The 24,155-nt window shown below is 35.8% G+C and overlaps 1 protein-coding gene across 2 annotated transcripts in view; it reads right to left on the bottom strand.

The window, feature by feature from the left end:
* Positions 1-3,728: 3,728 nt before the first annotated feature.
* Positions 3,729-24,155, bottom strand: part of PPM1B (protein phosphatase, Mg2+/Mn2+ dependent 1B) — a 78,341-nt gene continuing 57,914 nt past the window's right edge. Inside the window, exons 3-6 of one of the 2 annotated variants that reach the window (XM_062209362.1) lie at positions 22,787-22,904; positions 14,763-14,874; positions 14,310-14,367; positions 3,729-5,479 (exon numbers count right to left, since the gene is read on the bottom strand). In XM_062209362.1, coding sequence (XP_062065346.1) covers positions 5,450-5,479; positions 14,310-14,367; positions 14,763-14,874; positions 22,787-22,904 — 318 coding nt within the window. In that variant the 3' untranslated portion in view covers positions 3,729-5,449. Of the gene's footprint in view, positions 5,480-6,247; positions 7,376-14,309; positions 14,368-14,762; positions 14,875-22,786; positions 22,905-24,155 lie in introns of those variants that run through there. The other variant, XM_062209361.1, reaches the window with a different exon arrangement.

Here is a 24,155-nt window from a genome sequence, read left to right as displayed (position 1 = left end):
AACAATGGGCAAGAAAATCAAACCAAACCACACCTACTCAGCACTTTAAGATACACATAATTCCAAAGTTGAACAGAAAGGAAATCTTAAAGCAATTTAGCATAACATTGTTATAAAGCCCACTAAGAATTACTCAAAGTGAAGGGAACGTCAGAATTACTCTGGAAGGGCATCATCACTGTTCTAGTCTTAATTTGCATTTGACAATCTTACAACACAGTGGATTTTCTGCACACCCAGAGAATGTCAAAAACAAAGTATTTTACTTTTCAATAAATACAATTTAGCTGCCCAAAATCATGTGTTCCCTCCCCCCGCCCCAAATCTCACCAAATGGCTTCATTACCTAAACCAAATTAATTTAGAAAGACACACGAAGTCAACTTGAAGAGGAAATGCAAACCTGAAATGTCATTTTAAAACGTAACCTATGGGAGCAGGCATTTGGCAGAGTGGTTAGGATGCCAGCATCCCATGAGTACCTGGGCTTCTGAGCTCTTGACCCCTAAGCTTCCAGCCAATGCAGACCCTGGGAGGCAGGCAGTGATGGCTCAAGTTCCGCTGTTTTGGCACAGCCCATCCCTGGCCACTGCAGACATTTGGAGAGTCAAAGTGAGTGAGATCTCTCACCCTGGATCTCAAAAACATTTGGCTACCAAAAGAAATCTGATGAATACCTTCAGATTAAGTTCAATGACAAACCGAATACAAACTCAGTTTATCTCAAACATGTGTCACTGAGTGCATTTGCCAAGGTTTTTGAAAATACATGTTGTCTGTGTAACTAATTTGTAATCTGGAATCAAAAACATGACCCATAATACATGTCAGAAGAGTTAGTTACTGATTTATGAATAATCTAATTTTGTAATCAGCTTGAAATATAAACTAATGAGACTATATTCTAGTTTAACATTTTAGAAACATTTGCTTCCAAATGATATTCAATGAACTTCTAGTTTTTGCATAAAGAAATTATAACCCTCGGTCATAAACTGAGCTCAGGTAAATAAAGTAATGAGGCGGAAGCTGGGAAGCTCTTGTCGCGTAGGCATTTTTCTTTCACAATAAGATTTATTACAAAACTAAATCTCAGAAACTACGCAACTGGATGTTTCAGTATCTGCTATGTTAAAGGAGATGATGTAAACGAAGCTTTTAGATAGTTGAGTATTTTGCTTCTATACGGGAAGTGTCCATCTTAAATTTTGCTAGTTATATATAATGACTAACCATCTGAGAACCACGCTACAAGACATCAAACCCCAAACAAATTCCACACATCTGAAATCGGAACTAACATAAGGAGAAATCAGAAATAAAAAACATTTAAAACCCCCAATCCTAGTAACAAGTGTAGAATTTTGAGGAAACACAGACTCATCACTGGTCAAAAAACATCAATATGTGACAAACTGAGTATTTTTAAAAAAATTTACACCTCCATGAAAGCTTTCCTCAATCTTTTTATTATTGTTCAAAAAAATGGAAAAATCTAACAAAAGTCAGCATACAGCTCTAATTCACTTCATTATGATTTTTGTAAGTCAGAAGTCCTGCCTTTAATTGGCCAACCGGACATGACATCTGAAGAGCAACACATATTAAATTCATATATAAAATACGAATTTAAAAAATCAATTATAATGAGACATCTTCAAAGAAGCAATACAGTCTACTGAGCAATAACTGAAAGGTTCAACAATCTGAATATGAGGTTACTTTAAAAATGGAAAAATATAATTTATTCTGATACATTTGAAATCCATGCATACTTTTTATTATGCATTTCCAAGAACTTTGTGAAAATCCCGCATACATTATTTCAATTTTTTTGGCACCAAAACAAACTTATTTTCATGTAACCTCATATATGCATATGAAAATTAAACTATTACATTTAACCTTAAATATTACAAGTTTACCATATTTAAACACATCACAGAAAATTCTGGGGGAAGGGAATACATTATCTACCTTGTTTATGTTGTTTTCAAAGTTCAGGTGTTACACTGATCATTTAGCTAGTCCCCTCTCCACACAGACACTGAGGAAATTGTTAGCAGATCCCTACGTGTCTTAAGACTCACTATTATTATACTGTGGTTTTGGAAAAATGAACAAATTGTAAATCTGTCCAAAAGGAGTAGGACAGGGATTCTTGGGGGGCTCCAAAGAATCTTTTAAGGAGGTCCATAAAGTCAAAACAATTTCCATACTACGATTTAGTCTTTTTCAAGATGACATTTGCACTAATTTTCCAAAACAGTAAAAGTGCAGGCACCTGAGCAAAAAGTAAGACCGTGGCACCATTGGAAATAGTCATCACTGATCTTTGCTGCCACACACTCAGCCAGCCTCAGTTAACAATGTCCTGTCCTGGATGAAGCAACAGAAAATTTTATTAAGTGTCTACCTAGTGTACACATTTTTCAAATATCCTGTATGACCAAATGAGATGTCCCAGTTCCACGACATATCAAAGCTTGACAGTTGTCTCCAGTGCTATTGTTTGAGCTGCGTACAACTAGCCACTTTTCATGCAATACCATGGTTACTGGAATGACTGACAGACTATGGTTACTCATTAGACATTTTCTCTAAAATAAACTAAATGAGCCTGTCACTTAAAGAAAACAACTGACAATATTTGTTGTCAATGATAAAATTTCACCTTTTAAAGGAATATAGAATTTTGAAAACTCTGTATCCATCATGAACTTGACAGCTTCCTAATACTTAAAAAAAGATTTTTCTGACAAGATCAATTAACAAAAAACTTTTAATCACTACTTATTAACATGTCACTATTCAGAAGAACTGCGTAATTCAGCAAACCAGAATTTTCCAAATAACCAATTCATGGTGTTACAAAATCATGCATAGGTAGAAAATCCATTTAAAATGCAAGATAGACCCAGTGGATTTTAATTTAATAGTACAAATAGTCCTTTAATAAGGTTTCAGATTTCACATTGCAATTAACCATTAAGAGACTACCAGTTGTTAAATTTTGATATTCATAATTACCTGAAGATATTAAAATACTCCTTTCACACTACATATCTGCATGAAGCCAGATTTCTCCATATATTTTAATCAATGTGCCTCACTGTGACAGACTGAATGCAGAATCTGATCAGAGAATCTAGTCCAACATTAAAGCATTTACGTAAATGAAAAGCACTACCACTTGTACACTAAAACTTTCAGACCTAGAAAATTGATTTTCATAAAACAATGTTACTCATAAGAACATAAGGGTTATTTTTAGTGAATTAAAACAGTACAGTAACATTTTTGTTTTAATTTCTAAAATAGCAATATATAGATGGGTCCTGAGATCCAAATGGTTGAGAACAAACAGATTAAGGAATTCAAATGAGTAAACACTGAACATGGGTTTCTCCTTTGCTAAGTCATACATTATTTGTACTTCAAGGATCACTAACCACCACCACCACCACCACCACCACCACCACCACAAGCCAAAGAAAACTTTTTCCAAATGGTAGAATAATTGTAGAATAAAAAAAATGTATTTGGAGTACAGAAGGGGTTATTTGTATTACCTTATACAGTTTGGATAATTCTTTAGAGTTATAATTCATCTACATGGTTTTGTAAGAAAATTTTCACAAGTATGTTAACTATACAAAATGTTTAAAGTAACATTCAAAACTGGGTTTTTATTTTTGAAAACCATACCAAATAGTAATATGTCACACTGTTTTTTAAATCAATTCTTTATTTAGGTAACAAGTTGGTTATGTTCACTGCATTGTATGAAACATCACAATATCATACTGGAAAGATATTAGCAGTACAGATTTGGATCAGAGTGGACAGTCTGAACAATAAACCATTTTGCATTTTTCATTCCCTATCTTTTAACCACCCCCTAAAACCCAGTAAAGGGACAAATAGCTCTTAACATCATTATGTAAAGCACTTTAACTTACAAGGCTAAAATCTAAGAATAAATAAAATATATTGTGGCAATAATTCTTTTTAGACCAAAAATCAGGTGCACAATAAATCAAACGATCAGGAAAGCTGCCTGTGTTCTAAAGTGTGGCTCTCCAGAAACAGCTTCAGGAAAATGTTACAGAAAATACCATGAATTCCATTTCACACAGGACCAGGCGATGACTCATTTTAACTACACACAAGGGCAATTACATCCTGCTGCAACACAACTGAAACATATAGGAAAATGTTTACAAAAGCATCCACAACATGTAAACCATGTACAAATGGATACATTCATTACTTCTCTTAGCCCAGTTACTTCTTATAAATACTTTATACTCTTCATGTTCAGCATCGACTGGATTTAATACATGCAAAACTCAAACGAATTCGAGAATCCAAGGTTATTGTAAAAATAGAATTAAACTAATAATCTTCAAGTACCTTATGTGACAGCCACTCTGTACCGTGCCCAATGTTAGAAAATGAAAGGTTTACTGAACCCATGAAAATATCTCTGTAATATTTCCTTAGATCTAAAATAGATAATTTAAAATGTATTTATAGTCATTTCAATGTGATATTCTGAGCTTTTAAAATAACAATTAAAAATTATTCCAAATTACACAAAACTTGTATCTTAAAAGCTGAAAAACTATAGAAACCCACATGTAAAATAAAAATCACAATTTACATTATAAAGGCAAATCTTATCATTTAAAATAATTTGCAGCAGTGAGATGTCATAGCAAATTATAAGTAGCCATAAATTAATCCATTTTGTTTCAAAAGATTTCTTGTGAGAGTTGAAGGATGTTGTAGATAACATGCATAAAATTTGTAAGGGTTTATATTATTGCCAAATACACTTTATCTTGAAGCAAGGTAACATGACAATTTGGACATTATTGGAAAACCCAGTTTGGTAATACAAGTAAAGTTGGAAAAAAATTAAATAACAATTAATAATAAATATATATCCTATAGTAAATTGCTCAAATGAAATTCCAAGCCACAGAGCTGCAAAAGGCTTCCAACTTGGTGAATGGAAAAAAGGAACTGATCATACAATTCTTTACTCTTACATGCTTATATGTTTGTGTGTTTTGTTAAAAAAAAAAAAAACATAATGTATCTTCAGAGTATAGCTAACTATATTCCCATGCACCTCAGGCACATTTATTGATTTGTGTTAAAATAACTTCATTGGTTTCTAGGGCCAGAAGTTCAATACAGATGTAACCAGTATGCCTGAGGTTGGCAAAAAATACTGTAGTACAGGCAATGCTACAAATGGCAATTATCAGAAAACACAAATATGAACAAATGATGGGAAATGCTAATGATTTTCTGCTCATGTATCACAAAACGTTGGGAATCCACAAGAGTAGTTTTCCCTTGTATTGAAGAAAATTGTGATTATAAGTTTTTTTCCCCCAATTTTCAGAATCAAAAGCATTTTAGAAGGTTTCTAAGGCTACCATGGGTCTTCTAGATCTCCAGCACCCTACAGGAAGAGAAAAGGAAGAATATTATTATTTACCTATACTACTTCCAGGTTGGATTGAATTTCAAAAGAAAACAAAGTTAAATGAACCAATTACCTTCCTTTGTCTGAAAAGGTACTTTTACAGAGATGTGTGTGCTGTGCACTGTGTGTATACACATGTATCTATCTATTACAGACAGATAAAAATGGTTGTTTTTTTCCTCCCTTCTCCACCAAATGCCTTCCTCTTTCTCAAAACGCTTAAAAATATTCTGGCATTGAAAAAATAGATCAAAACATCAGCTACCAGATCTGAAGATTCCAAAATTTCAAATTATATGGTACCTTAAGCAATTTTAAACATGTTATATAAAATATACAGAAGATATGTTAATGTTCTATATTTATAAAAGTAATTGTTTTAAAGAATATTTTCCCATGACTAGCAGCCATCTGTAACTTAAAAATCTTGTTGCAATAAAAATAAAAACTCCTATCTGCCACTATTTCAAAAATAGCTCATAATTCTTGCATTTATTAATAACTAATGAATACTAAAACAAAAAAAGATGTTACAATCTTTAAAATACTCATGTGGCAATTTTTTATGTCTACATGTGCTCATACTGTCCAAAGAATAATATTTTGTACCACATACAAGACATAAGAAAAAGACTAGATTTAATTCAAGTGAACAAAACTCGTGTTTAATATTAAATTTTTTCCTTTTTTGTTCATGAAAAAAGGTAAGCCAAAAGTGTGCTAACTTTTAAATAAATACAAATGAACTTCAAAGGGTGTCTTTCCAATATCCCAAGGCTGGTTGTTTAAAAAAATTAAAAAATAAGTACAACATGCATAGATTATTCCACATTACATGCTTTATTTGGACTTAAACACTTATAATTTCATTCTAAACACTTTGTTGACATACATTTTTGATATGTATGGGTAGACTATACAGAATATACAAACCAAAGGTGTATGAGTAATACATAGGTTTTCAAAAATTATGTTTCATAAAGAATACAGAGAAAGGAAAAATAAGCACACATCCATTATCTAACAACTTCTAAAAATAAAACTGTAGAAATAGGAAATATAAACAAATCAAACAACACAAATTATCATCCTTGAAAGAAAAATTACAGGTAAGCATCAACCATTCTTTGAAGAACTAAAATTAGTAAAGAAAACACAAATTACAAAGCTAACTATGAATGTACTATATGTAAAATCATATGAATCAGAATAATTCTACATTAACAAGTTTTTCCATAATATAGTGTAATCTCTATAATCAGTAATCTCTAATCCTATCCAGTATTAATTTAACTAGTGACTTTCTTAACTGGTAGCCTAATTTCTGGCATACAGTGTGAAATGACATATAATTTCATTAAATTCAAAGGTACTATAAATAGTCAATTTAAAACTCTCATAAAGGTGTATGCAAAGGCCTTTTTAAAAAACAAGGCTATATGAATATAATAAAACTAGTTTTCCAAGATTCAAATAACAAAACAGTTATATATAAATGCATACATTATACCTCCTAAGTAAAAGGCATCAAACCAAAGATCACAAAACTATTCCCCAAAAGAAAAGTCATATTTTTTCACCACTCCTCTTTGTCCCTGCATCTTCATTACAGCTGTCTAATTCAGCAAGACCACTCTCTGAGTCAGAATGGCTTTCCTGCATTGTCACTGGGCTTCCAGCATCACTGTTCGAAGAAGTGGCTGCAGCAGCTGGGTCAGCAGGGCTTTCTTCTCCCTCTACTTTAGCTAGCCTGTAACTAGTCAGCATCTCCTCCAGAAGTTGTCGGTAGTTTCCCCTATGATTAATTCTCATTTGCCTGAGAGCTTCCACCAATTTTCCCTGTGATCCACTTTCCTTTGCTTCATCGGAGGCCTTTTTTTAAGATTCAAGACCCCAGTGTCAGTAGACAAACTAGGATATCACATGTATTTCATAACAAATTACAGCAAAACACTAATTTTCTATTATAAGTAATATAGTCTAAGCATGAAAACATTTTATGAATAAAGCATCAATTCTTACCTGTGTCAATTAAAAAAACTTGTAATGGTAGCATCTCAAAAGTCATCTTTAGCAAATTACCATTAACTAGTTTAATGTCATTTGAAGTTTAATCTGCAAATTTATTCTGCTTTTAGAATTCAACAGCAACATAACCATTTCCTAAAAGTGGCTAACTAAAAAAAAACAGTAACTGGCTATAATGATTTAGTACAAAGGAAAATTAATGTTTAAAGTGATAGGAAACTGATAGAAGAGGAGGCCATCAGAATATTAGTTTCTTCATTTCTGCTGAGTGGTAAGTAGAAGATAGAAAAGATAAACTATGGATTTTTGGAATATTTTAAAGCTTTTGTGGATAAAAAATTTACTTATGCCTTTAAACAATATTTTAATAAAGTATCTATTATTTTAAATATAAGATGAATAATCAATTGTTCAATCCTTTTATATTTTATTAACCTTTGGAAAATCCACAGGCTTCTACAATAGCAGCACCTTAACCCTCTTAGCAGCATAAGCTGTATGGTCATAGTTATTCCTGACAAAATAAAAGACAACCTTATATACTTCCTGATATGCTACATTATGAAGTATAGAGTCATGTTCTATATTCCAGCCAGAAACATTAATATCAATCTAGTAAAGCTAATTCTGAGTTTATAAGGAAACGGGAAATAAAGGATCATGTTGAAGGATACCAAGAGAAAATAATCATATGACTCCAGAATGTAGGACATCCTATTAAAAAACTGGTTCAGACTCTTTAAAACCAGTGTCAAGAAAAAAAAGGGGTGGGGGTGGGGGGGGTTTGATTAAAGACTTGTTTAATGTGCTTGGCGGATGACTTAACCTCATTAGACCATGATTCAAAAGAAAATTATAACAGTAATTCTAGGAATAACTGGGTAAACCTCAACTTGATATTAAATGACAGTAAGACATTTATTTTCCTAGGCCTGATAAGGATATTATGATTTCAAAAAATCTCATTCTTAAGCACTGCATATTGAAAGGTTTTTAAATAAAATATTATGTCTACAATTTGTTTTCAAAGGATTCAGTTAAAAAAAAGTGGGGGGGAATAGGGCCAATGCTGTGGTATAGCAGGTAAAGCCACCACCTGCAGTGCTGGCATCCCATATGGGTGCTGGTTTGTGTCCTGGCTGCTCCACTTCCAATACAGCTCCCTACTACCACCTAGGAAATCAGTGGAAGATGGCCCAAGTAAAGTATTTACTTAGGCTCCTGCACCCACATGGGAGACCTGGAGGAGGCTCCTGGCTCCTGTTCCACCCAACTCTGGCTGTTGTGGCCATTTGGAGAGTGAACCAGCAGATGGAAAATGGATCTCTCTCCCTCTCTGCCTCTACCACTCTGTAACTCTGCCTTTCAAATAAATACATTTTTTGAATGTGTATGTCTATTTAAATGTTCATTGAATATATTACGGTAGAAACAGTTTTTGAATAGGAAATATTCCATATAAGTAGACTCTTATAAAAGAAATATTGGTGAAAATTATTGTAGGACTGTTAACACAGGTTATTTTATACTGAAATCTATAATGTATTTCTTTGATACACAATTATTCTGTAAAATAAATTTAAGATAATTAGTGAGATGAGAATTTAGTTCTTCTGCTCCAGTTTTTGAAAGCATTGTCAGCTAGACTAACACAACTTTAGGATCAATGCTCACTATGCAAACAGCGGCTTATACAAAATAGACATAGGAATATAGATAAACAGAGAAGGGAGAACATGTAAAAATAAAACTTAACTAGCTGATATGTATTTGTAACAATATGTATTTTTTTAAAACACACGTCTCTTGTGCAAAATTCTTTAAATGACTAGTTAAAGCACTGGCGAAAAAGAATGCTAATAAAAATATGATGCTTGTGGAGTCCAATGCTATATTTATCAGCTAATAAAAAATTTTAGAACTGAAAATTCTCAAATATGTGACACAATTACCAATGACTAAAGAATCAGGACCCTGACAAATCAGGTGTTATTTATTTATTTATTTTTTTGACAGGCAGAGTGGATAGTGAGAGAGAGACACAGAGAGAAAGGTCTTCCTTTTTTTTTTTTTTTTTGCCGTTGGTTCACCCTCTAATGGCCGCCGCACCACGCTGATCCAAAGCCAGGAGCCAGGTGCTTCTCCTGGTCTCCCATGCGGGTGCAGGGCCCAAGGACCTGGGCCATCCTCCACTGCACTCCCGGGCCACAGCAGAGAGCTGGCCTGGAAGAGGGGCAACCGGGACAGAATCTGGCGCCCTGACCGGGACTAGAACCTGGTGTGCCGGCGCCGCAGGCGGAGGATTAGCTTGTTGAGCCGTGGTGCTGGCCATTTATTTATTTGTAAAGATTTATTTATTTTACTTGAAAGTCACAGTTGGAGGTGGGGTCCTCCATCCGCTGGTTCACTCTCCAGATGGCCACAATGGCCAGAGCTGTGCCCATCTGAAGCCAGGTGTCCCATGCGGGCACAGGGGCCCAACACCTTGGGCCGTCTTCTATTGCCTTCCCAGGCCACAGCAAAGAGCTGGATTGGAAGTGGAGCAGCCAGGTCTTGAATCGGCGCCCATATGGGATGCTGGTACTGCAGGCGGTGGTTTTACCCACTACACCACAGCACTGGCCCCAAATCAGGTGTTATTTAAAGGGTCATGTAATATTTAACGGAGTCTTGGCTGCTCTCCAATCCAACTCCTTGCTAATGCACCTGGGAAAGCAGTGGAAGATGGACCCAGTGCTTGAGTCCCTGCACTCTTGTAGGAGACCTGGAAAAAGCTCCTGGCTTCATCTTGGCCCTGTCCAGGCCACTGCAGCAAATTGGGGAGTCAATCAACAGATGGAAGATTTAAAAAATCTTAAAAAAATGTAAAACCAACTATTTCTATTGCAATTATATGTTTACTATAAAACAAAAGATTGCATATAAAACTGAATAATGTGAAAACAACATGGAAATTCTTTGCGGCTTAAGAAGAACCCAATTTGTTCAGTTTTTCCTGCTCTTTTCAAAAATTCCCATGTCTTAAAAGTTTTTGGATTAAGATAAATAAGTCTGTATATTTTAATGAAAACTACCAATAAGTTACCAGGCTTGATTATTTTGCTTAAATAATCTTATTAATATTCTTTATCAAAAACAGAATATCTTAAGACTATTCTGCATGAGATTCACAAAAAGAATGGAAAATGTTTTTTCTTGGACAGCAAAGAGAAACTGGGTACAGACATGTATAATCTCTAAAAATAACTTAGAAATGAAGAACATACAGAGAACAGTTTTGGAGTCAGCCTGCTTCATCTCTCTTACTATCATGGTCTCATGTAAAAGAAGGGTTATTGAAGAGACCACCTATGACTCTACACACACACACAGCTTGGCACAAGCAGGAGTTGGGCAAGTACAAGTTCTCCCTTTACCCTTGGAAAATCGTCAAGTTACACAGCTGCTTGATCAGTGGAATTCAAAAGCACTGTGAATCTTCTTAGAAGAACAAACTTTGTGCATGGAAAATATAAACTCTAAAAACTACACTTTCATACCAATTAGCAACTGCAACTTATTTTTTAAAATACACTACTTAAGGACAGTCTCAGAAAATTACTAGATATGAGTAAGTAAAAGCAGTTCCTATTCAACAAGTTAAGTTCTTTTGAGTTCTCACTATACAGCAGGATTGTTGTCAGTGCTAGGACTATAAACATAAAAAAATTCATCAGATGAAGTCCTGTATCTCACAGAATGTATGCTTTCAGGTTCCTGCTTAATATAAGAACAACTAAAAGCAAAATGCAGTTTTAATTTTTCTGGAGATTTTGTGGTAGATGGAGGGAGTTCTTTCAGAAATTATCCCTTTGAGAAACTGATGAAAGCAAGCCAAAGATATGATCTCCTCATTACACAATATGTGTATACACACAAACATTTTTTTTAAATTTGGGGGGAGGAGGCCGGTGCTATGGAGTAGTGGGCTAAGCCTCCACCTGCACTGCCAACATCCCATATGGGCACCAGTTCTAGTCCTGGTTGCTCCTCATAGGACATTTCTGCTCCTTGTGATTATAGTTCAATTTTTTTTTTTGACAGGCAGAGTGGACAGTGAGAGAGAGAGAGAGAGAGAGAGACAGAGAGAAAGGTCCTCCCTTGCCGTTGGTTCACCCTCCAATGGCCGCTGATCCGAAGCCAGGAGCCAGGTGCTTCTCCTGGTCTTCCATGGGGTGCAGGGCCCAAGGACCTGGGCCATCCTCCACTGCCTTCCCGGGCCATAGCAGAGAGCTGGCCTGGAAGAGGGGCAACCGGGACAGAATCCGGCGCCCCGACCGGGACTAGAACCCGGTGTGCCGGTGCCGCAAGGCGGAGGATCACCCTGTTAAGCCACGGCGCCGGCCATAGTTCAATATTTTTTTAAGGCAGTGATTATTCTTAAAGGGTATGGTAATGTTTCCCAAAATAAGATTCTGGGCTACAGAGTGAGTTTTTATAGTATACACAGAAGTTTCTCTAATCTAGACACACACCTACTAATGAGTTTACACATTTATCACTGATCTCTATAAGTATTCCACAATTACTTGACTTCCAGCATCTCTTCAAATAATACTGAAAACATTTCTAGCAGATTAAAATGCCATAGCTATCCCTGTATGTCTATCATTTGTAAGCTCAAAACATCTGGTGATTCCTCACTCTACAATAAGGTTCAAAAGGCCAATCTCTCAGCAAATACTTTGCAAGCTAAATTCTTATTTTCACTCCAGCAGTTTTCTGCTTCAGCCAAAGATGTCCTTTCTCTCAAAGACATCCTATACTTTGTTCTTTTCTCTCATCCACTTGAAATGTTATTTTCTTCATCTCATTTCTGTCATTCAAATCCTTCAAATTTCTCTTTTCTGTGGGAATCTGATCTTCCCTCCTTAGCTGAACTTTCACGGCAATCACTGTATAGTTCACATGGTGATTTCCACATTCTGTACTTTATCATTGATTTCATTCTTTACTAAACTATGTGGAACATTGTATTACTTGATGTGTTTGTAACTACACTGTACACTGCACTTAGCAGATGAGACAAGGCCTTATGTTTGGCTGTCTCTTCCATCTATCAGTTTACTGCATGACAGATTGCCCATGCATGATCTGCTAGTGCAACAGCATATATATGATGGTAATTAAGAGTTTATATCCCATATTTATATAGCCATATAATCATCTTAATCAAGGCAGGTTTTATAACATAGGCATCTAACCTCATTTCCACAGCTCTTCTCTGTGTCTTCACTATTCTATAGGTACTATGTATACTTGTTTTCTCTCTTAAAAACTTTAAAGGTAATCCTTGGTTAAATGCTAAATGAACATTTAGGGTTATTCAACATTTTTTACATCATGTTTGAAGTAAAAATTGACTGCTTTAATGGACCAAGAAATTCAACAAGAAATAATAATTTAAGATTACACACTTAGTGTTGCATTTTGAAATATTGGGGGAAACTAGAGTATTTTTATGGTTCATCATGAATCAATAAATACCTTCTGAGGACTAACCAAGGCAGTGGGTACCATGTGGAATCTATGATCTAGCCAAAGAGGTCTCTTTTACCTCCCAAATTATCAGCATAGTTTTAGTTATGTCAACAACCTATATACATCTGCTTGAGTGAGGCTTCTCCAAATGTATCACTCGACATTTTAAAATTAACCTTCACAGTTTTGGACATAATTCTTAATATTTTGAGGTACTAGCTGCAAAAGGAAGATTCAGAATCATTGCTCTAGATGATATAAATTCTGTTGTGAGTTATTCACCACTTTTACTTGACTCATTAAAATTTTATTAATTGTGAAATTCTTCCCTTTTTGCCAGGATGTATTTCATTGTTAAGGAAAATAAATTATATTGTGCACTAATGAATACTTGGAAAACACCACAAATGAGATAACACATAATTTCTACCCAATGACTGCTATCTCTCCTAAGGTGTGCCAAGAGGAGTTTGAGACTTGTAGGGTGAACCTATTTTTTTTTCCTCCAGTGAACTTCATTACTAAGTTTCGAAGTTCTTTAAAGCTTTGGGGCATGCAAAAATTAGGTCATTCATTTTCAGATGTCCAAAAATTTGAAAACCTCATGAGAAAATACTTATATTTGAATTACTGTGAAACTGAATGTAATTAAAAAATAATTTGTCTGTTTTGTCTCTTGGCACTAATACAAAAACAATACATAAAGAAGCGTTTGGCAGTTCATTAGTATCTCTAAGGATAGCACAGTGAAAGGTAAGGAGATAAAGAGTATTGTTCCAAGTATCACAAGGTACAACAGACATGGTAATTTCAGTTCAATACTCATATACCAAAAATATAATAATATTAAAAAAACTTCCCTCGGGTATTCAAACTGAGTACACAGGGAAACTAAAGAGAATGGTTGTTAGAATAATCACTGTCACTAACGTCTGCTGCAAGATAGAGAAACTGAGATATTTATAAACACAATCTCACTTCAAAATTAAAGTTTAAGGGAGAAGGGGAAGAAAAGGCAGATGTACAGGGAAAAGGTAAGGACATCCCAAACATGCCTAGAAAAAGTGAGAACAAAGCTGTCTACAACATAGCTGTTTATCTCTACCTACATTTCAATTATTTCCTTAAGTTTTTCACTGACTTCTTAAAATGAAAAGCAGTAAAAATTTATCAGAAATTTTACTACACGAACATATTCATATCTAGCACTTTATGATAAAATCACTTCAAATGCATAGAAAAGTAAAATAAAACTCACCCCATCGCTTTCTCTATGTGGATTCAGTCTACTATAAACAGCTTCAATAACATTGCGCCTAAAAAAAATTATGCCTTTGTTTCATTAAATTACACACAATATTAAGCTCATGAGTATTTGAAATAGTATATAGACTACACTAAAAATTTAACTGTCACACAAATTCGTACAGAGGACATAGTTTCTACATTTTACTCATAATATGATCCTGCAAAACCTATTTGTTATCAATTAGCAAAGAAAGGACCTTCATCCTCAAAGTGTATGATAAATAATTCCTTTTTAAAAACATTTTTGGATGAAGTTTTAGAGTTCCTCTCTAGTATTAAACAAAAAATGAACCCATTTCTTCTCTAGATAACTGATGTACTTCTGATTTAACTTTTCATACCCCTAATTATTTAATTACTATTTATAAATGAACTCAAAATTAGCTCTTTTTGCTCTACTTACTTGCCAGCAAGACCTCCCCCAGGAGGCAAATTTGGGATATTTTCTGCAGACAAGATGCGCATGACATGGGCAAGATCAGGCATTCCTTCCTCACCAGATTTCTCCATAATTTCTGCAGGTTTTTTAAAAAAAATTCCTAAATCAATGTGTTAACGCAATATTCACAAACAAGAGGTACAATTTGGCAGTAATTACTTTAGCATATAAATGACAAACACTGTCACAAGAAGGAACAAAAAGAAATAGTTATTTTCACAAAGATGTTCATTCCATTATTATTTATAAAAGCAAAAAACAGAGCAAACTAGATGTCTAACAATAAGGAGGCAGTTAAGAAAACTTCAGTACAGTCAATGAGTAAAACACTTGATTATCACTAAAAATGATCCCAATAAACATTAACAGATACATGAAAAAACATCTTTTAATTAAGTAAAAATAATATAAATAATACCACAATTACGGGAAAAGAAAAGTAATGGATGACAAGGATTATAAAGAAAGAGGGACATTAAAAACCAATTTTCAGGTTTTGTGATAATTAAATATTTATGTTCTACTGTGTTTTACAATTGAAATGAAGGAAAATAAATCATAGCATTTGCTAATGCTTAACAAAAAGTTAATCTCCATTTCTATTTAAAATTTGTGAAAAACAAGATTTAGTTAAAAGTATGATTATTAGAACACTGGCAAGGCAAACTCCTCAAAAATCAAACAGTGGCAACTAACTTTTAAGATAACAAAAAAAGCAATATAATAAGCAGTCCTCAAGACACAAAAGCCAAATTGGTTACCAAAAAAGACCTTGACTTTGGTCTTAGAGCTCACAACTCCCTTTTAACTTTGCTTATCTCCAAATGCTCCAATCAATGAAGCTGCCTCCTGCTTTGAGATCTTCCTTGGTTTAGAACACTTTTCACACCAATCCAACTTTTTTGTACGGTTAACTCCTAATTCATCTTTGGACTTCAACTTTTTCAAATCCTTCTGTGATCAAGCCTAGAATAAGTACACTGCTATACTTGGTACCATACAATTAGTGTATACCACACTGCTACATACTCCCATTTATACCAAGTTTATTATATCCCAGACCGCAAACTTCATGAAAGCAGGATTAAATTTTTCTACCTTAGACTTCTATCTCTATAGTACATGGTTTTTCACCCTCTGCACTGCTGACATTTTGGACTAGACAATTGTTTGTTGTGGGGGTTGTTTGTGCAGAATGTTAAGTAACGTTCCTGGGCTCTACTCACCAGAAGAGGAATCTCACCAGTTCTAAAACTTAAAATGTCTCCAGATACTGCTTCATGTCCTTCGGGGACCAATCTCTCCCAACTGAGAATCACTGCAGTCTAGAACATTACCAATTTGTATAGCGCCCTCACCAATAGTCCCATTCTAGTCCAATAAACCACCATCATCTACCACCTGCAGTCATGAGTGGTTTTTAATTGCTATCTTGTCTTCTCTTGTTCTCTACAATCTTATACATACAGCAACTAAAAGACATTCTTTGAAAGAAGTCACATCAAGTCAGTTTTGTGCTTTAATCTTGCAATGGATTATCATCATAAATTGAATGAAGTCTGAAGTCCTTATTTTGGTCTATAGAATCTTACATGATATGCTTCTAAGCATCCTCTCTTAATCCTCTTCTACTTCTCTACTGACTCACTGTAATACTTATTAAGAGCATTCCCTACTCAACCTATGCTGTTCTTTTTGTCTGGAACAATCTCCCCCCAGATATGTGCTCTCTCCATCCTGCTTCACAGAGACCTTCCCAATCAACATTCCTTACTAACTTCTGTTTTTTTCTCTATTTTTAAAAATTATTTGTCTCTACTAGGATATGAACTCCATGAGACTACTCTAGTTTTCACTATAACCTTCATGATAAATATGCCAAACACACACTGAATAAATGAATATATGTAAAAAGTGTTCACTAAATATCTAAGCGATCACCTTTGGTTCAATACTATTTCATATAGTAGTTTAACATCACACTTCTCCCACCTGCACACTCTCACTAAAAACATACAATGTAAAAAACAAATTTTTTACATTGAGTAAAAAACTTACTCAATACAACAGAATATTTTTACATCAAAAATTTAGTATCAGATTACATAATTTAAAATCCCAATAGAAAAACAACACCCTTGAAATACACTGACTTATAAGACAATTTAAGTTTCAGTATAATTGACTTGTAGCGGCTGCCTTGCTAAGGATTTTTAAATGTTTGATTGAGTGATCATAATCAAGCATTTGCTCCAGATCTCAGAGGTTATATTACAAATCTGTGATTTCTGCCACATAAAATTTACTTCAGAAAGTTACAAAAAATACAAGTATTAAATGTTAACAATCCACGTTGAACTGAATTGACCACACTTTTAAAAAGCTACAAATTAGCTGTTACAGTTTAAAAATTATTAACAGCTACAGTTTGCTAAGTTTTGTACTAGGTGCTTAAATATCTCATTTTTTTTTTTTTTAAAGATTCAATAGATTTCAAATAGAGTACAGAGAGAAAGAGAAATGAGAGAGAGAGAGAGAGAGAGAGAATCTTCCACCTGCTGTTTCACTCCCCAAATGGCCACCAACAGCCAGGGCTGGGCCAGGCATAAGCCAGGAACTTTTTCCAGTCTCCCAGGTGGGTGCAGGGGCTCAAGCACCTGGGCCATCTTCTGCTTTCGCAGGCACATTAGCAGGGAGCTGTATTGCTCATATGGGATGTAGGTCTTCCAGACATAGGCTTAACCCACTAGGTAAGAATGCCAGCCCTTCTCATTTGCCTTTCTGACAGACTCCCTCATCTGATCAAAACTTTAGTCAGGCTCTTAGGTCCTGACTAGATTAACTTTGAGCTTCCCTCTCTGTCCTTGTAGAACTCAATTTGAGCAAGAATCCTGCTAAGTCATCAGTTTAGTACCCTGCTCCCAACTAGTATTAGCCCACCAACATTATCTTTAACACCCTACCCTACCCTTAATGATAATCCTATCAAGTCAGTTTAGCCACAACCTCTTTACCCCTTGACGTTTCCTCTTAGTAATTTTCCATCCATTTAATCACCATTTGTCCTTATTGATGTTTATTACAATTTCATTCCACCATTGAAAGATCTTACCTAGTGGTCCCTGTTATCTATCTGAGGGAATCCCTTGAATAAATTCCACTTCACCATCTTTAACAAGTGTCATGTACAAACTGTTTTCTTTCACAACTTACTAAAGCAGCCTCTTTGGTTGGTGTTTTTATCTTTAGTTCCAATAAAGGAACTGATGTCTCGAGAAGTTAAGCAAGTTGGATAAGATCACATAACAAGCAGCTGATGAATTTGGAGAACTTCCAAAACTCAGTTTATGAATAAATTCTTTCTGCCTTTTGATAAACTATAGTCAGCAATCCACCACTTCAATACACTATAGCTCATCTAAAATTTATATTAATAACTCTTATAAATAACTCCCTTAGTAATTATCAAAAGGAATGAGTTCCTATGACATGGTCTTCAATGTGCTCCCACGTTATTTCCCATCTTCCCATCACCAAAAAAACAGTGTTCACTGAGACTAAAAAGAACTGAAACCTAGGGACCAGTGCTGTGGTGCAGTGGGTTAAAGCCCCAGCTGCTTCACTTCTGATCCAGCTCCCTGCTAATGCGCCTAGGAAAGCACCAGAGGACAGCCCAACTCCTTGGGCCCTTGCATCCATGTGGGAGACCGGGAAGAAGCTCCTGGCTTCCAATCGGCTCAGCTCCAGCTGTTGTAGCCATTTGGGGAGTGAACTAGCCAATGGAAGACCTCCCTCTCTGTTAAAAAAAAAAAAAAAGAAAAAAAGAAAAAGAAAAGAAAAAAGCACTGAACTGAAACCTATTTAGGACTCATTGAGAACTAAAGAAATTATACACCAAAAGCAGCATTTAGGCAATGCGGCTGGATAGTTATAAAGCTAAAAAAGATTCATCTATTCTTCCCAAACTTGCAAAAATGACATTTTCCTATGGTAACCACACATTTGAAATCATGAATCTTTACATTTTAAAATCCTTGTTAGTTATTATGGCTACTCTGTACAAAATGATTCATAATTGGCCAAATTCAACAAGCCTATTACATCACAACCACAAATTTGATCACTCAAATGCATTTAAATATATAAAAAGAACCAAGCTATAAGTGATAAGGGTACTACAAGAACTTGTGAAAGAAATAGAATTAAGAGTTTACTTTGGTGCAGATAATTTATATCCATGCATCTTTTTTCATATTACATATCTTATACAAACTTCCTGAAGACTCTCCATAGATCAATACGTAACCCTGAGATGGGGAAAGAACTCTATATTATATTTATGGGGGAAAGGGTGGAGAAAAGAAAAGGAGAAGAGAAAGAATTGAAAATGTAACTTCAGAAAAAGTAATTTCACACAGGTTGAGCATCCCTAGTCCAAAAATCAGAGCATCAGTGCTCTAGGTATTTTGATTTTGGAACATTTCAGATTTTCAGATTAGAGACAATCAACTGTAAAGTCTATGCAAATATTCCAAAACTTCAGACTCCAAAACCTGAAACATGTCTGGTCCCAAGCATTTCAGATAAGGGATATTCAACCTAAATATAAAAAAACAGCACACACAAAATCAAAATGTAGTACCACGGCTTGAATATAATTTGATTCTTCCCCACCCCAATGCTGCAGGACTTTAAGCCCAGAGTTTTATATTAATGGTATTAAGAAAGTAGAAGTTCAATCCCTCTATGGTTTAGATGTGGAACCTTTGGAAAACGAACAGATTGGATCAGGTCACTGGGGTCAAGTCTCCGTGACTGAATCTAGTGGGTTTTTTGTTTGTTTGCTTCTTTTAAAGATTTATTTATTTATTTGAAAGGCAGAGTTACAGACAAAAGGAGAGACAAAGAGATCTTCCATTCACTGGTAAACTTCCCAAATGGCTGCATTGGCTGGGGCTGCGCCAGGCTGAATCCTGGAGCTTCTTCCAGATCTGCTGCGAGGGAGGCAAGGGCCCAAGCACCACGGCCACCTTATGCTTCTTTCCCAGGGTCATTCACTGGGAGCTGGATTGGAAGTGGAGCAGCTGGGAGTCGAACTGTATCACAAGCAGCAGCCTAACTTGCTGCACCACAAAGTGAGTCCTTCTAGTGGTTTTTAGTGAGGGAGACAGAGACCACACAGGCTCTTTGTCTCCTGCCTTGCAGTGCTCTGTGCTGCCTTAGGACTCTGGGATCAAGAAGGTCATGGTCACAAGAGGCATCCAGACGGCCAGCGCTGTGGCTCAACAGGCTAATCCTCCGCCTTGCAGCGCCGGCACACCAGGTTCTAGTCCCGGTCAGGGCACTGGATTCTGTCCCGGTTGCTCCTCTTCCTGTCTAGCTCTCTGCTGTGGCCCAGGAGTGCAGTGGAGGATGGCCCAAGTGCTTGGGCCCTGCACCCCAGGGGAGACCAGAAGGAGACCTGGCTCCTGCCTTTGGATCAGCGCAGTGTGCCGGCCGCAGCACGCCGGCCGCGGCGGCCATTGGAGGGTGAACCAATGGCAAAGGAAGACCTTTCTCTCTGTCTCTCTCTCTCACTGTCCCCTCTGCCTGTCAAAAACAAAAAAAACAAAAAAACAAAAACAAAAAACCAAGAGGCATCCAGACTTTGCATCTCCACAACTGTGAGCCATAATAAACCTATTTTCTTTATAAACTTAGCCTGCCTCAAGTATTTCATTGTAGTAACTAACTAATACAGGTAGTCCTAAGTCAGGTATCCTCTTGATCTCTACGACCTTAAGACTATGACATGCATTCTCAATTTATCAGGGTGACCACTAAGTGAATTTAAAGAATATATAACAAACACACACATACTAGGATAAATTGTAATAGAAAATATTTGACTAATCCAAAAGAAATGAGAAAAAGTAAAAAGGAATAAATGAAACATATAGAAAATAATTGATGGTAGACTTACATCAAAGTTTATCTGCCACTACATTAAAACTCTACAGACTAGCTTCTCTCGTCCCTCATTCTGAATAATTGAGTCCAAAATCATTAGATAAGATTAAGCAAAGTAAATCTTCCAGGAAACAGAGGAAACACCAGTAGCTGCATGAGGGACCAACATGGGGCATCGTGCCTAGGCACATGGTTTAGCACTGGCTGTGGTGACTGGTGTAGAATGCATTATCAAAGCCAGTGTACAGTGAGGAAGGCATCTGCACAGGGTTATCAGCAGGTTTGTTTGACCACTAGAAGCCTGGTTTTTCACTGCAGAAAGGGGAGATACAAATATGAAAAGAGAAAACTAGAATAAATCTTGCAGTATTGTAGAAGAGTTGAACATATCATAGGAATAACAGAAAGATGACAGGAGGATAATACAATAACTACAGATACATGTGTAGTTATTTCCTCAGTGGGTCTCAGAATAGAAACACCAATAGCCCACCTAATACCCAAATCCCAGTTACTAAATACTGCTCTTCCCTAAAGTACAGAGGAATCATTGGAAAAAAGTTCTTTGAAGGATTAGGGTACTATGAGCAATTAAAGATGAGCCTGTCTTAACTCATTATCATAATGAAAGGAAATACTCAGAGAATGACTGGGGTTTGGGGGAAGGGGTGTTGTGGCACAGCAAGGTAAGCCACCATTTGTTGACACTGGCATCCCATATGGGAGTGTCAGATCAAAGTCCTTGCTGTTCCACTTCCGATCCAGTTCCTTGCTAATGTGCCTGGGAAAGCAGCAGAGGATGGCCCAGCCTGAGCCTTGGGCCCTGGCTTATGCCTAGACTAACCACGGATGTTGTGGCCATTTAGGAAGTGAAGCAACAGATGGAATCTCAACTCTGTCCCTCCTCCCTTCCTCCAACTGCCTGTCTCACTCTGCCTGTTAAACAAATAAAGCTTTTTATAAGAAAAAAAAAATGACATAGAACAAAAAGTCATTATATTAACCTTGAAGAAGCTCTCAGCAACCAATTTAGGGTAACACAAGCATCAAAATAATCTAACAATAGCTTTTAACACAATGAATATAGAAGGAATCTACGCATTTGCTCCTTGCAAAAAAATGCTAATAAACACAAAAGGAAGAAATTAGAAAAATCACCCTTTGACTATCATCCTAGTAGCAACTGCCTCAGGTAAGAATCACCAATGGATGCTAAAACTGACAGGAATAGGTTATTAACAATCTCCAAGTTTCTCCCACACAATATTTACTAATAAGGGTCGCATACTTATTCATTAAGTCTGACCCCACTTGTAGAGGAATCTGAAAGTTATTTCAAGCAAGTGATGAAAGTTATCACCAATGATGGAAATACTCAAGACTGCATGCCTGTACTGATAACAAACCACTGGGAAGTCCAAAATCACTTCTAGGGTAGTCCTGCTAGTGTATAAACTAAATCCAGGATATTATACAAACTAACCAATGAGTACTCTTCAAAGACGCCAAGGTCTGTAAAAACTAAGAATATGGAACTTCTTAAATTGTGAGGGAGACTGAAGAGACACGACAGCTTAATGCAGCATGTGCTCTGGACTGGACCATGTTCCTATAAATAATACTGGGACAATTAGGGAAATGTGAATGGGATCTATGCATTACCAGTAATGCTGTTATCAATAGTAATTTCCAATTTTCACGAGTGCTAACTTGTTATGAAGATGTGTCCTTTTATTGGGGTATCATATTTGCAACTTGCTCTCAATTCATTTGGGAAAAAAATAGTAACAAATGGACAGAGAAGAGCAACAGAATGTTACCTTTCTCTTTGGTGGGATTACAGACATATCTGTCATTTCTCTGTCAATTAACCCCCATATAATAGTTCAAGATAGTAAATCTTATGCAGATAGATATTTGTTTAGGCCTTTTTTTTTGAAGTAATTGTTTCTCCTAAAGGAATTTTAAAAGAATTATTTGATAAACAAGAAAGAATACTTTTCCTTTTCTTCAAATTAAAAAACAGGCGTATTTCTTACCTTCAACCCGTGATTCCAAGTGTTTATCCAATTCTGAATCTTTCTTCACTGCTTCATCTGAGACCTTGGGGGCATTTGAAAAGCAAACTAGTACAATACTCATGTTATCTCGACTTCCCTGTATATTAACAAAAGAAAAAGAAAAAAAGTATTTTTCTATAATCACTTCAAAACAGAGCTAATCACCTTAATTAATAGTTTATTTAATCATCCAGAACACACACATTAAAAACATTTTATTCCAAAGAACTATTTAAAAAGTACAACTTGAAGAAACAAGGTGTCTAGGGATGGGTACGTCTGTTACTATTTTTGAGTTTTTAATTCTGCTTTACGGTTCTTACCCACCACCATTCCACAGCCTGAAAAATGAAGACATCTCCATTCATATGAAATCTTCTATGCTCTGTGTCTCACTCCAGATTGTATATTCCCAGAGCGGCTTAAGCCCAAAACACATCCTTTCAAACACGTGCAAACATTTTCCAGCTAATTAACTTCCATCAGAGAAATGCCACAATGCTATTGAATTTAACATAGCTAAAATACTGTTGACCAGCAGGACAACCAAGAAGCAAAACTGCACAACTACAAGCAGAGAAGAGGTACACCTCCAAACAATGGAAAGGAACCGGAGAGCCGAGATATAACTGTGTAGGTCAAGCAAAAGCGCACAAAAATTTGGACTATATCATGGATATTTAAAAAAAAAAAATCAAGCATCAGGATAGTAGTCATTTTTAAAATTAATTAACGATATTTATTTGAAAGGTAGAGACGGGGATCTCTGACTCACTAGTTTACTTCCCAAATTCCCACAACAGTTAGGGCTGGGTCTGGCCAAAACCAGGAGCCAGGAATTCCATCTAAGACATACACATGGGTGGCAAGGACTCAATCATTTGAGCCATCACCTGCTGCCTCCCAGGATGCACATTCGCAGGAAGCTGGAATCAGGGCCACAGCCAATACCCAAACCTAAGCACTGCAATGTGGAATTGGGTGTCTTAAGTAGCACCTTAATGCTACACCAAATAAAAGCCTCTTTTATATTTTTAAAAACAATTTTATGAATAAACAGGTAACATTTTTAGAAATTAGTTTCTTCCAACTATTTTCTATTTCAGTAACAGCATGAACACTGTTTTAACAATTCTTAATCAGCATACTATATATATGGAATTTCCATTAGATTTTTTTTTCTATTAGACTTTTAAAAGTTATAGATCACAGATCCTACCATTTGGAAAATCAGCTGCAAGATAGGTTCAAAACGTTTATGGACCTCAAAGATATTTAAGTAGAGTAATTTAAATTTAAACTTCAGATATGTGTGATTTCAATATCACTCTTCTTTCCCTATAAAGAT

Source organism: Lepus europaeus, chromosome 13 (assembly GCF_033115175.1).
Source record: "Lepus europaeus isolate LE1 chromosome 13, mLepTim1.pri, whole genome shotgun sequence".
Taxonomy (NCBI): Eukaryota; Metazoa; Chordata; class Mammalia; order Lagomorpha; family Leporidae; genus Lepus; species Lepus europaeus.
The sequence above is the reverse complement of the archived record's forward strand: the minus strand, read 5'-3'. Positions and strand labels throughout refer to the sequence as shown.